The sequence below is a fragment of the Plecotus auritus genome (genome assembly GCF_963455305.1).
Source record: "Plecotus auritus genome assembly, chromosome: 12".
In the NCBI taxonomy this organism is placed as follows: domain Eukaryota; kingdom Metazoa; phylum Chordata; class Mammalia; order Chiroptera; family Vespertilionidae; genus Plecotus; species Plecotus auritus.
This window is the reverse complement of record NC_137778.1, coordinates 9,699,659-9,717,748: the sequence shown is the minus strand read 5'-3', so window position 1 is coordinate 9,717,748 and position 18,090 is coordinate 9,699,659. Positions and strand designations below refer to the sequence as shown.

General features: G+C 52.3%; 2 protein-coding genes across 2 annotated transcripts; one reads left to right on the top strand and one right to left on the bottom strand.

Moving 5' to 3' along the window:
• Nucleotides 1–903: 903 nt before the first annotated feature.
• AVPR1B (arginine vasopressin receptor 1B) lies at nt 904–3,863 on the top strand (the record flags this gene model as incomplete). The annotated part of the gene is made up of 3 exons (XM_080648480.1): nt 904–1,849; nt 2,960–3,252; nt 3,780–3,863. The coding sequence occupies 3 exons, from the start codon at nt 904–906 to the stop codon at nt 3,861–3,863; spliced, it is 1,323 nt and encodes a 440-aa protein (XP_080504606.1).
• A 9,547-nt stretch (nt 3,864–13,410) lies between these two features.
• RHEX (regulator of hemoglobinization and erythroid cell expansion) lies at nt 13,411–17,754 on the bottom strand (the record flags this gene model as incomplete). Its single annotated transcript, XM_080649510.1, has 4 exons — nt 13,411–13,608; nt 14,356–14,426; nt 16,037–16,216; nt 17,658–17,754. 4 exons carry the CDS (start codon nt 17,752–17,754, stop codon nt 13,411–13,413), a joined length of 546 nt encoding a protein of 181 aa, XP_080505636.1.
• Nucleotides 17,755–18,090: the final 336 nt, after the last annotated feature.

Here is an 18,090-nt window from a genome sequence, read left to right as displayed (position 1 = left end):
GTCCTCCGCAGGGTCAAGGCTTTGTGTGGGGCGCTGCCGGTTCTGCCACCCCTGTAGACTTTGGACCCTTCGGGGTGTAGGAGAGCCCAGGGCAGGCAGCACGCCCAACAGCACTGTCATCTGCAGGGTCCCACGGGAGTGGGTGATGGCTTCCCCACCCCAGGAGCGTACCTGTCTTGAGAGACAGTCCGATGGCCCCAGGATACAGCGTAGATGAGCTTGTCTGTCTGTGGGTCTGTGGGTTGGGTCAGCTAGTGAGCACTGCTTTCGTTGTCTGCTTCTCTCCTTCCTTGTCCCTGGTCCCCGCCCCTCTGTCCCTCTCCCCTTACCCTCCGTGGCTGACCGCTCTCCCCCCAGCCCGGAGCCTGGGTCTCACTCCGCCCTCCTCTGCAGGAGCCAACCCGCTGGCGCTGGGCCGGCAGCCCATAAAACCTGCCTGCGAAGCGCTGAGCTGCTGCGGCTTGTCGCCCCTTGCTGGCAGGGCGACTCAGACGGCCCTGACCGTGCCTCCAAGCCGACTTCGGGACATCTGCTTTCTGCTTCCAGAAAAGTTTGGAGAAAGTAAACTTGGGGTGGATTTGGGACTGGGGCAGCTCTCCAAGCCTTCTTGTCCTTCCCAAAGCCTTACCCTGCACAGCCTCATCCATTCTTCCCTTTCTGACACCTCCTTCTCTTCGCGTCTAGATTCCCCCTCCTGCCTGGGATCCGCATCCCTTCCTTATCTTGTGCTCCTTCCTTCTCTCTATCCCTGCCCTCTTAACTGTTCCCCCTACTGGAGCCTCTCCCCTGCCATCCTGCCCTTCTTTCTCTCCATTAAACTCCAGTTCATCCCTAAACTTCTCCTTGCACCCCACTCTCCACCCGTCCCTCTCCTGTCCCCTCCCCTCCCAGCAAACTTCCACCATGGATTCTGGGCCGCGTTGGGCTGCCAACCCCATTCCGGGGGGCACCCTCTCTGCCCCCAATGCCACCACACCCTGGCTGGGCCGGGATGAGGAGCTGGCCAAGGTGGAGATCGGAGTCCTGGCCATGGTCCTGGTGCTGACAACAGGGGGCAACCTGACTGTGCTGCTGACGCTGGGCCAGCAGGGCCGCAAGCGCGCCCGCATGCACCTGTTTGTGCGGCACCTGGCCCTGACCGACCTGGGCGTGGCGCTCTTCCAGGTGCTGCCCCAGCTGCTGTGGGACATCACCTACCGCTTCCAGGGCCCCGACCTCATCTGCCGGGCCGTCAAGTACCTGCAGGCGCTCAGCATGTTCGCTTCCACCTACATGCTGCTGGCCATGACCCTGGACCGCTACCTGGCCGTGTGTCACCCCCTGCGCAGCCTCCAGCAGCCCAGCCAGTCTGCCTACCCGCTCATCGCCGCTCCCTGGCTGTTGGCCGCCATCCTCAGCCTCCCTCAAGTCTTCATTTTTTCTTTGCGGGAAGTAATCCAGGGTTCAGGGGTGTTGGACTGCTGGGCAGACTTTCGCTTCCCGTGGGGGCCACGGGCCTACATCACCTGGACTGCCTTGGCCATCTTCATCCTGCCTGTGGCCATGCTCACAGCCTGCTACAGCCTCATCTGCTACGAGATTTGTAAGAACCTGAAAGTCAAGACACAGACCTGGCGGGTGGAAGGCGGGAGCTGCGGGACTCGGGACAGAGCCTCACCTCCTGGTCCAGCTGCAGCCACCAGGGGACTGCCCTCTCGGGTCAGCAGCATCAGCACTATCTCTCGGGCCAAGATCAGAACCGTGAAGATGACCTTCATCATTGTGCTGGCCTACATCGCCTGCTGGGCACCCTTTTTCAGCGTCCAGATGTGGACTGTGTGGGACAAGAACGCCCCTAATGAAGGCAAGTGTGTAGTCGGGATGGGGGGTTGGGGCAAGTGGGGAAGAGCAGGGAAGGGCGAGCAGGAGGATTAGGACAGGGCTACATGCCTCCCAGCGCGCCCTTTCCTGCTGGCCTGCGGTGCCCACCAGCATGACCTGTCCCTCCATCCCATGGACTCACCCATGTAGAGTGATTTTCTACTTAGCACGTGCCTCTCTGAGCAAGGAGTGCAGTCGAGTGTTATCTTATCAGCAATGTGCTCCCTCGGGAAAATGGATGCCCTTTGGGGCCCTTTTAGCTGGGCTGAGATCCATTTCTTTAAACTCACTCTCTAGTACCCCGGCTGGCCTCCACAGCACCTTGGGCTCCTGGCTTCCTGTCCCTGGGTCTTTGTGAGAGGCGGCCTGTCTCCTCGCCCCTGCCCCGACTGCCAGCTGAGTTTTTGCCAGGACACAGCAGGTGCCTATGACAGAATGAGGGGGACTGCCCCTGAGGGGTCAAGGGCAGAATCCAGAAGTCAGTGTGCACCCATATCTCTGACATAAATGAGGATGGGAGGTACTCGGACTTGGCCTTAAATCAGCCTTGGGCAAACTACTGCCCGCGGGCCGGATCCGGCTGTTCTATCCGGTTCTCTTGCTCTCCCCTCCGCTCCTTTACTTTGAATTTATATTAGTTCACACAAACACTCCATCCATGCTTTTGTTCCGGCCCTCCGGTCCAGTTTAAGAACTCATTGTGGCTCTCGAGTCAAAAAGTTTGCCCACCCCTGCCTTAAATCATGGTTATTTTCCCTGCATGTTCTACAAAAGTTGCCTTATCCTAGGTCTGCGTCTATTAGAAAACGCAAGGTCTAGGTTTGGAACCAAGACAGTGTCTCCTGTTTGGGCTGGTCCTTTTACCTCTGAGGTCAACTTGGAGCAAACCTTGTAGTTACAAAAAAGTCAGAGAGGTAAGACTCTGCAGTTGGGAATCCCAGGTTCAAGTCTCAGCTGTGCTCTTCGCTAATGAAAGGACCCCTGTGAGTCCCTTCTCCGTTCTAGCGCTCAGTTTCCCTCTCTGTTCAGTGAGGCCTGGATTCTCTCCCAGGTCCCGCCCAGCTGTCCGTCTAAGGCTTCTCGGCTTCTCTCTCGGCAGATTCAACCAATGTGGCTTTCACCATCTCCATGCTTCTGGGCAACCTCAGCAGCTGCTGCAACCCCTGGATCTACATGGGCTTCAACAGCCACCTGTGGCCGCACCCCCTACGCCATCTGGCCTGCTGTGGGGGTCCTCGGCCCCAGATGCGCAGGCAGCTCTCCCACGGCAGCTTCTCGAGCCGCCGCACCACGCTGCTGCTGACCCGCTCCAGCTGCCCGCCCACCCTCAGCTTCAGCCCCACCCTCGGTGGGAGGCCTGGGCCCGAAGGGCCACGGAAGGGCTCAGAGCAGGTGGACGGGGAAGGCATCACTGAGATGGACATCTTTTAGGGAACACTCCCTGGAGCCTGGCCCTGCCCGTGGGTCTATAGGAGGGTGTCTGCTCATCTCGGCACTGGGTGTAAATGCTGGGAGGGTCAGGGTTGGAGTTAGGGGAGCCCAGTGTGAGGCAGTGTGAAAAGGCCAGAAGGGCTACCCTGGGCGTCTGGCCTACCCTCACTTGCTCCCAGTCTCACATGCTGGGAGTGAGGGAGAATCAAACTGTCTGCTCCCTGATCCTGCCATATTCACAGGCTGTCTGGGGAACACACCTACGTGGTAGATGTGGGGCCCAGATCTGGGGCAGGCCTAGGACGGCCCCGCCTGGGGCTCCACAGGTAGCTGGAACTCAGAGGCTGGTCTCCTCCTTGGCTGCTTGTCCCCAACCTCACCTGACCAGCACGCCCAGGCCAACCAGGAGAGGAGAGAAGTGAAAAAACGACCAGGAAGACCCTATTTGGAGCCTGGATTTTTAAATTTAAAACATGTTATTTTTGTAGAGGGAGGATTGTTTAATGAAGAAAAATGAATGGGTCTGGGCGCTTCACCTGCTATGCCCACATGTCCACTGGAGAGAGATATAATATTTAGTACAGCATCAGGTACTCTGCAAGTTCAAGTTCCTTTCCTCCCCACCCGCCCCCCCCCCCCCCTTTATAGGATGGGGGGAAGTGTTGTGTATTTTCAGTGGTATTACCCACTGAGGGTGAGTGTGAGAAAAAGGCGGGGTGGCGAGGAGGGCATGAAAATGGTCATGATAAAATTAAGAATGGAGGAAGCCTCAGAGGCAGCAGGGAGGGTTGCTCTCCCACCTGCTCCCAACTCGTCCAGACGGCTCCTTCCTCTGGGCTGCACGGAGGAGACGTCCTTTGAGAAAGTGTGATGGGTCATGGCTCTGGATTTACTTGAGGCTCATCAGAGGTCCCACGCGAATGTATACGTGCTGTGCTCAAGCAGGAGCCCGGGATTTAACACTCGTCTCTGCCTTCAGGTAACCGTACGACCTTGGGCAAGCCACCTCTCTGGGCCTCAATCTCCTCGCCTGTATTACTCTATGGTCTTTCTCAGCTCTGACCTTTCATGACTTTGCAAGACTGGAAATGACATCACAAGGGAGAAACACAAAGGGCTCTAACCAACGGGCTCTAGAAGAATTGCTGGATTTTCATGACAACGACATTTATAGTCTGACTCAATTCTGGTGACTGCGGTCCTTCCATGGCCATTCTGTCCATGGTTGCCCTCAATTCTGTGATGCTGATGCCGGACGAGACAGCAGAGCGGGTGGAATCTGGGGCTTTGCCCTGAGTTACCTCCAGTGGGATTTACGTCATGGAATAGCTTTCCTGCCCTCATTCTGATTCTAATCTCAGAGGTGGCCTTGACAGTAGAAAGAGCATCAGCTAAAAAGTCAGGAGAACTGGGTCTCTGTCCCATCACCATGCTGGCCACTGATGGCCATCGTAGGTGAAATGCTTGCTCTCTCAGCTGTGGGGGTCAAATAGGACTGTGGATGGATAGGAGGTGTGTAAACCCAGGAGCTCTATCCTATCTAATCTTAGATTCTAAGGGATTGCTCATCTAATTAGGAGCTCCCGAGAGCAGCTCTAGGAAACAGGTTCAATCTGCCCTCCTCTCCTAGGGAGGTGTTGAGGAATGCCTGTGGCTTTGGGGATACACTTTTAAGAGGCCACTCAGCTGTAAGAAGACTCCCTAGGTTTCTTGAAAAGAAAAGAACTAAGCGGAGTGTTGTGAGTGAGCAAAGCGTTCCCGCCCTTCAGTGCTAGAGGACTGGAGGGTGGGACACAGGGCCTAGGAGGGTGGGACAAAGGCTCAAGGAACAGGACCCACAGTGTGTTCATTGCACTCTGCTGCCCAGGTGGGTCCCTGACACCCAACCCCTTCTTCCCGGTCCATCCACCCCGGTGGATCTTAGGAGCCTCCCGTGCCAGCCTGAGCTGTTGAAGTTGTTCCTCCCCTCACCCACTTCAGACCAAAGTACCTGACCCTAGTGCCCATAATAAGAATATTGTTGCTCATCATAAGGAATGGGAAGTAGAAGGAACACCAGTCTTATACCCCAAAGGTATGGGTTTGAGTCCTGATCTCACCCCCCCCCTTTTTTTTTTTAAAGATATATATTTTATTGATATTTTACAGAGAGGAAGGGAGAGGGATAGAGAGCTAGAAACATCGATCAGCTGCCTCCTGCACACCTCCTACTGGGGATGTGCCCGCAACCAAGGTACATGCCCTTGACCGGAATCGAACCTGGGACCCTTCAGTCCGCAGGCTGACGCTCTATCCACTGAGCCAAACCGGTTTCGGCTCTCACCCCTTTTTTACTGTACAAACTTGGGCAAGCTATCCAATCTCTTAGAGCAACAGTTTCCTTATCTGTTACAAAGAAATAAAAACGCCACCTTGTTAGAGGGGTCGGGAGACTCATGTGGGAGAAGATAATGATCACCTGGCTTTAGGTTGCTTCTGGAGGATAATTTCTAGGGCACGGGCCCATGAGACTACATTTCAGAGGGGAAGAGAGGAATCAAGGTGGCCAGAGCAACTTCTGTGTCTACTCTTGCTTTCTATAGCAAAAAATACATACCACTATTATGGTTTCAGTTTTGCATTGTACACCGGGGATTTACTTGTGGTGGTGGCTAGGGGGCCCTCACTGTTCCTCCCATGGAAAGGCAGCATTTGATCTTTCTCAGAAAGCTGGTGCTGTGCAGTGATAGGGCAGTGGGGAGCAACTGGACACTGGGCTGGAGCCTCGGGAGCCTATCCCAGGAGGCTCCTGAAGGAAATGGCTGGATCTTGTCTGGATCTAGGAATGACAGCTTTGGCAGAACGTGTAGGGACAGACATTCTAGGCCTTGGATAGGATCCAGGGAGGTGGGCCTCTGTGGGAAGCAAGGAGATTCTGTGCTGTCTGGGTCAATCTCATTTTTTTAAAAATTGATTTTGAGAGAGAGAGAGAGAGAGAGATAGAGAGAGAGAGAGAAAGAGAGAGAAACCGATGTGAGGGAGACATCAATTGGTTGCCTCCTGTACACATCCCAACAAGGGATCAAACCCACAACCTAGGGATGTGCCCTGACTGGGAATGAAACCCACAGCATTTTGGTGTATGGATGATGCGCCAACCAACTGAGCCACCTGAACAGGGCTGGGTGAATCTCAGTTTTGGTAGCTAACCCCAGAAGGCTAACTCTGTGAAATACAGTATGTTAGTCCCTTAGAACTCGTTACGGAGCAGGGCAGAAGATGGCAGGAGGGGGGTAATGGGTTGATTGTCTGGGTTTCTCAGGGTGACTTTTTGTGTTGCTTGGTATAGGCCAATAATTTTCCAGATGTACTTTGTATATAAATAGGTCTTTTAAGGAGCTATAAACTCAGCCTAGGCTGCAGCAGCTCACTCCTGGGTCAGGAACCCAGAAATGTGGTTGAAATTCACCAATAAAATCCCTTAGCAACCAGGTAATTTCTAGGCATCTTTGTTTTCTAGCGACAATGATAGTAGTATAGGCAAATTAAAGTAAGATTTTGATCTCCTTGAGCAGGGCATGGGCAAGGGGAAGGTTGAGGTGTGGGGAGCCACCTTCCTGGAGCCCCTTCACCCAGTTTACTAGTGAGAAAAAAGAAACAAGAGTGCGATTTTCATTGGAGCCACACGGTGGCAGTGTGGAGCTGAAAGTGGGTTTGAAACAGTCATGACCTTGGGGTAGGCTGGGAAAGTCACCAGCCTCCCAGCTCTAAGGCCATAGGAACTTTCCCTAAAGTTTTAGAGTCTTGGTCTCTCATTTGACCCAGTTCTCCTGGACACATGCTTCTTTCTTGCGAAGCTCAGGGAGGATGTATTTGGCAAGGAAGGGAAAAGAGCAAGAGGTGAAAGACTGAATGTAGAAATTCCTGCCTGAGAGAGGGAGTGTTTAAAGGAGCCAGTGGGACCTCAAAACAAAAAAACAAAACAATAAACCCAGATAAGATGGAGTTACTATAATGTGTTTGGTTTAGAGGCTGGGGGCTTGATGTTGAAGGCTTCTTGAGAGCCGCCCCCCCCCACCCCCACCCCCCCCCCCCCCCCCCCCCGCCTACCCTGGACCCAGAAACCTGTTCTGATCCCAAGAGCAAAAAACCCACTGATGTTGGGCATAAAATACCTCCTCGCCCTATTGGGTCTTGTTGGCCAATAAGACAGTGTCCCTCAAGGAATTCTGCTGAAGTTCTATGGTGGGCATTTGGGTGCTTGCTCCTTTAGAATAAGAATTTATTGAAGACAGGTAGACTTTATTCTGGTATACTGTTTATTCCCAATTCATTATTATCATGTAATCAACCATCACCAGGTTGCCAGTAGCAAGTCAGTTTCTCTGTATCTTCTTGTAAGATAGTTTTGGAGAGGTTTTCATCCAGTTCTCGCCCACAGAGGAACCCAGAGTGAGTGGAGCAGCATGACTGTTCCCTGCAGGTGCTGATGACATACCACATGGGAGAAAGTGACTTCACGGTACTAGAAGCTGCACAGGTGACCATTCACATTTAGGCAGCCAACCTTCAAAGCTCCCAGGAGTATCCTAAGGAAAAGGCCACTTTATTTCTGGCAACATGGCTAGCAATGACTTTGAGGAGCAGTTCAAGTTGTTAGCTGTCTCCAGTCATCAGCTTCTTGGCCCAAACTCCTTAGGACATGAAACGAGCCCTTCTCTCTACTTACCGGGGCATCTGAGGAGTCATCTGCACCATCGACAATCAACCAAACCTCTGTTAAGTCACTTGGAGCCACACTTTCAACTTGCTTCTTAAACAACACTCCCAAGAATGCCTGCCCTTTATAAGCAATTGGGGTGGGTGCTAATGTTAAACTCCGTGATATATTTATTGGCTCTAAAATGTCATACTTTTGAAGCCAATCATAGCGGAGTTCATTAGAGACCTTAATCATATGGTCGGTGACATTCAGGTCTCTGTTCTCTTTGACAACAATTCCCTGATCCAAGTCTCCCCACTGTCTCTGAGCCCAGGCACAGACATTACCCCATGTAGTTCAGAGAGCCTGCATCCAGTCAGACCTCCCCCCTTTTCTTCTGCCTCTTCTCCCATCAGTAGATTTCCACCCTTCTTTTTTTTTTTTTTTTAAGTCTTCTCTGACACCTTTCTTTCTTTTTTTTAAATATATTTTATTGATTTTTACAGAGAGGAAGGGAGAGGGATAGAGAGTTAGAAACATCGATGAGAGAGGAACATCGATCAGCTGCCTCCTGCACACCCCCTGCTGGGGATGTGCCCGCAACCAAGGTACATGCCCTTGACCAGAATCGAACCTGGGACCCTTGAGTCCATAGGCCGACGCTCTATCCACTGAGCCAAACCAGTTAGGGCCACCCTTCTTTTTTAAAAAATATATTTTTATTGATTTCAGAGAGGAAGAGAGAGATAGAAACATTAATGATGGTAGAGAATCATTGATTGGCTGCCTCCTGCACATCCCCCACTGGGGACTGAGCCCGCAACCCAGGCATGTGCCCTCGACTGGAATCAAACCTGGGACTCTTCAGTCCACAAGCCAATGCTCTATCCACTGAGCCAAACCAGCTAGGGCCCACCCTTCTTTCTAAGCTGAGTTCAGAAGCACCTCTCTCTGGGCTGTTTTCTCTGATTAGGTCCACCTAATCCTAACACTCTTGCACCAACTTTGCCTAACATCGATAGGCTCTGGTTTCACTGTTCTGTTAATTCCCCTCTTCCACATGTTATTTTGCACATGTTCCTGCCTGTCATCACAACTAGGTCATGCATGCTGGGACCCCACCCGCACAGCTGCTCAGCCTTCATTTTACGTATGCTCCTCCCCACCCCCAGGGCCTGTCCACATTCTGCAGAAAGCAGGCGCTCGATCTGCGCGACTGTGCGACTGTGCGGCTGCTGCCGTCCCCTCTCCTGGCGTGGAAACGCTCTCGGCCGTGTCCCCGTGCAGTCTCTTTCGGCTGCATTGTACATGTCTGAACCTCTTCAGTTCTCTGTCCTTTTGTTTGTTTGTTTGTTTTGTGTGTGTTTTTTCTTTTCAAAAGAGATCAATAAGAAGTACAGTTTCGCTTCTGGATGCAAAGACAGTGTTGTTGTCAGTGTTTATTCCTCATTCTGCCCCTCTAATCAATAGAATCTCCTTTCCTCCATTAAGAAAAGCTTTCTAGGGAGATTTCTTCATCCATTCTGGCTGCCGTAACAAAATGCCACAGACTGGGTGGCTTATAAACAACAGAAATTTGTTTCTCACAGTTTTGGAGGCTGGAAATCCAAAATTAGGGTATCAGCATGGTTGGTGACGGCCCTCTGTAGGCTGTGGACTGCTCATGGTATCCTTACAAGACAGAAGTGCTACCCTAGCTAGTTTGGCTCAGTGGATAGAGTTGGCTTGTGGACTAAAGGGTCCTGGGTTTGATGCTGGTCAAGGGCATATGCTCGGGTTGTGGGATCAATCCCCAGTAGGGGGTGTGCAGGAGGCAGCCAATCAGTGATTCTCCCATCATTGATGTTTCTCTCTCTCTCTCCCTCTCCCTTCCTCTCTGAAAACAATTATATATATATACTAGAGGCCCGGTGCACAAAATTCGTACAGAGGGGGGCGGTGGTGTGTCCCTCAGCCCAGCCTGCACCCTCTCCAATCTGGGACCGTTCGAGGGATGCTCAACTGCCTGTTTACAGGGATTGGGCCATGGGGGTGTGGCCAGCCTGGGTGAAGGCTGTTTTTAGGCTGGCCACACCCCTTCAGGGTGGGGGTCCTCACTGGGGTGCCTGGCCAGCCTGGGTGAGGGGCTGAGGGCTGTTTTCAGGCTGGCCACAGCCCCCAGCAGCTCAAGCTCCCAGCCCCTCCTTTTTTTCTTTTTCTTTTTTTTTTTTCAGTGCCTCCTTGAGCGGAGGCAAGGGCCGGCTGGAAGCAGGTATCTGGGATTTATTTATCTTCTATAATTGAAACTTTGTAGCCCTGAGTGGAGGGGCTACAAAGTTTCAATTATAGAAGATAAATAAATCCCAACAAAAATGGTGGCAGCCATGGAGCTGGAGTGAGCAGGAGGCTTGGGTTGCCCCCAGCGATGGAGGAAGCCAAGTTTCCCACCCACCCTGGCTGACCCTGGCCTCCACTCAAGGTTACAAAGTTTCAATTATAGAAGATAAGTAAATCCCAGATACTTGCTTCCAGCCAGCCCTGGCCTCCACTCAAAAAAAAGAAGAAAAAAAGGAGGGGCTGGGAGCCTGGATCACCAGGGGCCATGGCAAGCCTGAAAACAGCCCTCAGCTCCTCACCCAGGCTGGCCACACTCCCATGGGGTGAGGGTCCCTGCTGGGGGGCTTGGCCAGCCTGAAAACGGCCCTCAGCCCCTCACCCAGGCTGGCCACACACCCCCAGCGGGGACCCTCACCCTGATCCAGGACACCCTTCAGGGCAAACCAGCTGGCCCCCACCTGTGAACCAGGCCTCTATCTATACTAATAAAAGGGTAATAAGCTAATTAGACTGGGAGACCTTCCAGGAGACCTTCCGGACGTTATTCTGGACAAAGCCATGGTGGTGGGGCAGAGGTAGAGGCAGTTAGAGGCCAAGAGGGGAGGGCAGTTGTGGGTGATAAGGCCAGGATGGGATGGCAGTTGTGGGTGATCAGGCTGGTGGGGGGCAGGGCTGTTGGGAGTAAGCAGACCAGCAGGGGAGCCAGTTGGGGACAAGCAGACCATCAGTGGGGGTCAGTTGGAGGTGATCAGGACAGTGGGGGGTGCAGTTTGGAGTGAGCAGGCCAGCAGGGGAGCAGTTGGGGGCAAGCAGGCCGTCAGTGGGGGTCAGTTGGAGGAGATCAGGACAGCGGGGGTGCAGTTTGGAGTGAGCAGGCCAGCAAGGGGGCATTTGGGGGCAAGCAGGCCGACAGGCAGAGTGGTTAGGGGCAATCAGGCAGGCAGGCAGGCAGGCAGGTGAGCGGTTAGGAGCCAGCAGCCCCGGATTGCGAGAGGGATGTCCGACTGCCGGTTTAGGCCCGATCCCTGTAAACCAGCAGTAGGACATCCTTCAAGGGGTCCCAGATTGGAGAGGGTGCAGGCCAGGCTGAGGGACAACCCCTTCCCCCCGCCCCATGCATGAATTTCATGCACCAGGCCACTAGTATATATATATATACTAATTTCATTCATAAGTGCATCACCCTCATGACCTAATCACCTCCCAAAGGCCCCATCTCCTAATGCCATCATCTTGGAGGTTAGGATTTCTACATATGAATGGGGTGGGGGCACAAACATTCAAATCTAGCAGGAAAGAGCAACAATGGCAGGCGGTGAAGGGACATATAGATCAGCAAATATTTCAAGCCATAGAAACCAAGCCAGAACCATTTCTTCAGTTTCTTAGGGGAAAAAAGGAACCTGGGAATAGGAAAACCACCCACTGCTCCCAGTACCAGGGCTAGAAAGTCATTTTCAGCCAGCAGAGGGAGCAAGTTCATAAATCATCTCTAAGATCTGAATGCCACTCATCTGGAGCTTGAATTTGGCTAAGAGTATTCCTAGGGTTTCCACTTTGGGAGATGTTTAGCTATGGTGAACATGTAAAAAAAAAATCTGTCTTAATTAACTGTTGGAGAAAGTATATTGTATATTCCTCTAGTCACTGCTTACTGCATGCAATCAATTTTAAGTTTTTTTAAGTTAATTCTCTGAGGTTTCCTAGGACTAGGATATCCGCAAACAATGACAAATTTCATCTTCCTTTCCAATAGTTATAGCCCTTATTTTTGTCAAGTGTTTAATTGAACTGCTTAGAACTTCTACAATGATTTTAGATAATGAAGGAAATAGCAGGTTTGTGGGCATTCTTACTTTGTTCAGGATCTAATAGAACTACGTCTAGGACCTTACAGTTAAATATCACACATCTACTGATTTCAGATAAGCTAGTCTTAATCCAGTTAAGGAAGTGTCCTTTTATTCCTAACTAGAGGCCCGGTGCATGAAATTATGCTCAGGTCTGCTCCCTAAGCCTGGCTTATGATCAGGGCCATCTTCCCCTGCTGCCAGCAGCCAGCCCCGCCACCCACTGCCACCCATCCCCAGTTCCCTGTTTGCCATCAGGCGATTGGAGCCTGCTGGTCAGAGGGAGAGACCCAAAGGTTGGCCATTCCCACCCGCTTGCCAGCTCTGCCCTCTGCCGCTGGTCACCCTCTGTGTATGGGGCGACCAGCGGGCCAGAGGCCTTGGCCTGGTGCCGCCCACATCTGCCACCACCCACCCCTGGTTCCCCATTCCCCATCAGGCGATCGGAGCCTATTGGCCAGGGGAAGGGACCAAGAGGTTGGCCGGCAGGCCTGGATCCGGCGATCAGGGCCTGCAGGCTGGGGGCAGCTCCTGCATTGAGCATCTGCCCCCTGCTGGTCAGTGTGCATTACAGCGACTGGTCATTCCGCCGTTCAGTCAATTTGCATATTACCCTTTTATTATATAGGATTGGTTAAAAAGGAAACAACAAACTAGGAATGGATATTGGGTTTTATTAGGTTAAATTTGGGAAGTTGTTCTTGAAGTAACAGATTGTGATGCTGGTTGACGTTTATCAGGCGGTATTTGTCATCTCTCGTTCATAAGAAACAGTGAGTTCAAAGGCTGAGTGATAGTGGGCTTTCTAAGGGGACTATTTAAAGTGCTGAGGGCAAAGCGGGATTACTCACAGGCACAGCTCTGAAAAAGGGACACACGCTGGGCTGGGCAAGAAAAAAGAGGAACTGGTGGTTGCCGTTTTATTTAAAACTTTTAAGGAAGTTGTTCACTGCCAATAATTAAATAGCTCAAAGGTTAATTTAATTGTAAGACTGCCAAACAGGACTCTACTATAGCTGATTAAAATCTTTAAAAAGAATTTTCTTTGGAGACTTCCCCACTTTCCCTATTGATCTGCTTCAGTGAGCGCAGAGTCAACCTGGAAGCTCTTCCTGACTTCCCATCTGAGCCTTTCTTGCTGAGATACAGCCTATTTTTTCTCCCAAGCTTTGTTAAGAAAACACACACCAAAAACAGGAAGTAATTCCCTACAAAATAAGTAGGAGAATTTGTAGAGAACTTGACCCCCTTTAAACAGGCAGACCCTAGAAGTCACATGGCCACTTGGGAGTACTCCACGGGCTCAGAGGCAGCAGGGTTCACAAAAGTCCAGAGATTGTGCTTGTGGCTTTTTGGGTTGATATTGACATAATCTGTCACATCCTCGATGTCCTCATAATCCAGGGCGGATTCGTTCTCTAGTTCTCCTGTGGCTGGAAAGACCACTTGTGTGTAATTCACCTTGGTGGCCTTGGGGAAAAAGAGCGGAGAAGTGTAGGTCAAGATCCCTCCCATGTCTGGAGGAGGTAGGACCACAGGACTAAACTCTCTCTCATAGAGGCTTGCCCTAGGCTGGATGAGAAGGAGCCTGGGTCCCAGGCAGTCACGGCTGAAAGCAGGGACAGGGCAGTGAGGAAGATTGCCAATGCCTTTGTTCCTCCTGTCTGCAGGGGATGAATGGGCTTAAGGGAGAAAGATGTAGAGAATCAATTCAGATGAGGTCAGGGCTCAGAGCAGGGGCCCAGTGATTGGGATATGAGGAGAAGGGGGCTTCCCAGGAGTACTCGCATTTTTTAAAAAAAAAGGGTGGTGAGAGAGAGAGGAAGGGAGAGGGAGAAAGAAATAGAAACATCAATGATGTGAGAGAATGGTTCACATGGTTCATTGGCTGCCTACTAGGGATCGAGCCTGTAACCTAGGCATGTGCCCAGACCAGGCATCTAACCTCACCCTTCTGGTACATGGGTCAATGCTCAACCACTGAGCCACACTGGCTGGGCAGCACTTCCATTTTTACAGCCCACTCGGACCCACTTTGCTTGGATGATCCCTGTGGGCAAGGGGCTGTGCGTGAATGCCTGATCACCCTCTCCTGAGGATGCTGCGGTGACTCACAAAGCCCCTCCCTTCTTGCTCCCATCTCTGTAGCCAGGTGGCCCGAGTTCTTGGACCCCAGGCTGCACATGGAGGGCTGGGATCGCTCCGAGTGTCCATTACCTGGCAGGGGGAAGGCGAGCGGCCGGCGCTGTCCGAGGTGTCGGAGCTCTCTGAGGATATGTTGCAGTCATCTAGAGAGAAATAGAAAACTTCTTCTTCTAAAGAAGGCTGGAGGGTGTTAGGAGAGGACAGAGACCGTGGAAGGGAGGATGGGACAAAGACAGAGGCAGAGCCAGCAATGCAAAGAGGAGTGGGGAAGAGAGATAAAGAGCTCCCAAAAGGGAAAGAGGGATAGAAAAAGAGAAGCGAAGGGAGACAGAGCCTCCAAAGATAGGCAGGAACATGGCCTAGAGTCCAGGTGCTGCTGTTTGTCCTGAAGCTAACTGGCTTGCTTGTGCTTGGGTGCTGTAAACAGGGACATGCTGAGACAGTGTGCCCCAAGCAAACAGCTCTGGCCTCAGAAGTCATGGGCACAGGTTCTAGTCTAACCTGTCCCTAACTCCAGGCAGGTCACATCCTTTTTTGTGCCCGGGTTTTGTCCCCCCATAAACCAAGAGGATTGGACGATGATCTCTGAGCTCCCTGGCAACTAAAGGGCCTCTGAGTCTGGCCAGGTTCTGGTGCAGCTTTAGGGTCAGGGGTCATGACGAGGACAGTGCCTCTCCCATTCTGCTGAAACTCTGAGTGGCATCTTCTGGCCCCCATGTGCCCCGAGGCCTTAGCTTAGTGCTAGGAAGCCTGACAACCAGATCTCTCCAACTCAGCAGATCACAGTGGAAGGAGGGAGCAAACCCAAATCAGTCAAGAGATAAACCAATGGAAAGAAGTATGGCCTCTGCAGGGTGCTCCTCCAGGGGTCATTGTCATGGTGCAGAAGCAACGATTTCCACTGTGTCAACAGGGACCTGGTGGGTCTCCTGAGCCCGAGATAGAAAGCAAGAGGGTGATGAGCCTGTTGGTCCACTTGCCAGAGGCAGACATATATTTGAACCATCAGCAAGACTCATATTTACTGAAGTACCCGGACACCCATGAGGATCTAAGACAGAGCCCCTGGGAATACAGCATAGTCAGCTTCTGGGACCAGCCAATGACACTGGCCAGATGGCCGGATGCATAGAACCAGCCACGGCTGGACTCAAGCAGAGTCCATCAGAATCTTGGCTCCACCACTAACTGGCCAGGTGAAAGAAAAGATGCCGTAGTATTGCAAAGACAGGAGCAGAAACAGTCCCCAAGCCCCCTCTGCAGTTGTTCACATGTGACCAAACCTAGCAAAGAGCTTAGACCAGTGGTCGGCAAACTCATGAGTCAACAGAGCCAAATATCAACAGTACAACGACTGAAATTTCTTTTGAGAGCCGAAAACCGACGTCTGCACATGGGCCATGAAGTTTCAATCGCACTGTATGTGCGCGCCCGCACGTGGTATTTTGTGGAAGAGCCACACTCAAGGGGCCAAAGAGCCACATGTGGCTCACGAGCCGCCGTTTGCCGACCACTGGCTTAGACCCACACACACCCAACAAGGTCTGCCCCACTGACGGGATGAATGACTTTCTGGAAAAGATAGGGTAACGAGGCCTCTACTGGGGGCGGTGGGGGCGGGGGGAGGCGGGGAGGAATCTGGGCTGGGTTTGGGCGGCAGGGACAGACTTGGGCTGCTGCGGGAAGGCTCTCCGGCTGTCTAGACAGAGCACAGTACACTTTATGACCGTGTTTCCCCAAACCCGTCACTCACTCCTGTAACAGGGCTCCCACGCAGGGGTGCTCCTCTCTGCCCCAGTCTCCTTCGTCTCCTTCGTCTCCTTCGTCTCCTTCGTCTCCTTCATCTCCTGTGCAGCCGGTGAGCGGTGGTGGGCAGGGCTGGGCTTGGGGGCCCAGAGCCTGGATCTTCTGAGTAACTGTTCATTCTCTTTGGCTAGAGGGAACAGAGCAAGAGTCCAAAGTGAAAGCTCCCTGGGGCAGGCACTCTTATTTCTGAGCAGCACTCTCCTTAGGGCAAACGAGCAGAAGGATCTTTTCAAATCTCAGCCCCCTCCACTGTGACACCCCTCATCTCACTTGGAGAAAAAGCCGAAGTTCCAACCTTGAAGGCCCTCCATGGCCTCACGCCTTCTTCCTCTCTGGCCTCACTTCCTTCTCTCATGCCACCTCCTCAGCTCCGGCCACCCAGCCTTTGCTTCTGCTGTGATGTGCCAAACACTCTCCTGTCTCAGGGCCTTTACAGGTGCAGGTCACTTCCTCGCTTCCCTCAAGTTTATATAATTAAACTAGAGGCCCGGTGCAAGAAATTCATGCACTGGGGGGGGGGGGAGGGAGGATGCCCTCAGCCTGGCCTGTGCCCTCTCGCAGTCCAGGAGCCCTTGGGGGATGTCTGACTGCTGGCTTAGGCCCACTCCTAGCCTAAGAGAGGCTCCCACCACCGCTGCTGTGATCCCCAGCCATGAGCCTGGCTTCTAGCTGAGCGGAGCTCCCTCTGTGGGAGTGCACTGACCATCAGGGGGCAGCTCCTGCATTGAGTGTCAGCCCCCTGGTGGTCAGTACACATCATAGCAACCCGTCATTCCACAGTTTGGTCGATTTGCATATTAGCCTTTTATTATATAGGATGTCAGCATCTCAGGGATGCTGGCCACCACTCAATCCATATCCCTTGCCTTGCTTTTTTTTCTCCCTAGCATTTTCCATTTACTTATCTTATTTGTTGTCTGTACCCCTAAGGAATGTAAGTTACCTAAGGGCAGGGATTTTTTTTGTTTGTTTCCTGTTGTATTGAATGACTGAATGAATGAATGAGTGGAGGGATGGAGGGATGGATGGATAGATGAAGAGAAGTCTCAACTTCCTTTACTGGAAAAACCTTCATGACATTATCCTGCCCAATCTCCTGCCTTAGCCAAAGAAATGTTTTATTTTCCCTAATTGTAATGTCTTCCCAGGACACAGCTTCTCTACTCTCCATTGTGAAGTAGTTCAAGAATTGAAGGTGATCTCTTAGTCTAAGCTAACCATACTGCCTTCTGTAGCAATTCAAAGCCATTTCTTCACGTTCAGTCCTTTGTGGTGATGAAGAAAATTAATTAGGCCCAGGTTCAATGAGTCCATCCTCACAAGCATTACAGACGCCTGTCTCTAGGCAGAAGGTCCAGGTAGTGGAAGGACTCTGGGCCATGATTCCCAACCAGAAACAGGTTGGGTCAGAGTGGGGACTACCCGGTCAGGATGAGGGGCCATTTGGCCAGTGAATCCTCAAGGTTTTCAAGTGATACTCAGGGACTCCAAAGGGAGCTGGCCTTGCTGCAGGCTTGGGAATGGTCCCCGGGGGTAACTAGGAGGGGAGAGGATGCTGAGCCGGTTACCCATGTGTCTGCTGAGCAAGTAGTAGATGGCTGCGAGGAGGCAGGCCTGTAGGACCAGGGACACGACTGCGATCACTAAGCCATGCCAGAGCTTCATATCTCTGTTGGGAAAGGAGAGGGGTCAGAGTGAGAAGTTACAGAGATGCCAATACAGCTGCAAACCCATCTCTGCCCGGAGCCAGAGGCAGCCCTCTGGCTGGTGTTGCTGTGTGTCTACTCTCTGGACAGTAAGGCCTGGGAAACCAGCTATAGCAGTTAGCCTGGTGGGACCTCACTCACTCTGTCAGCATGGCCAGATTCCTGCAGGGCGGCCTAGAGTTGTGAGTGGGGCTCAGGAGCTTCCCAGTGCAGCAGGAAGAGACTTGAGAGGAGCCACCTTGGGTACCTCGTTTCTAAGTAGTGGTGCCAGCAGACCCGCCAGGAGACCTGCAGG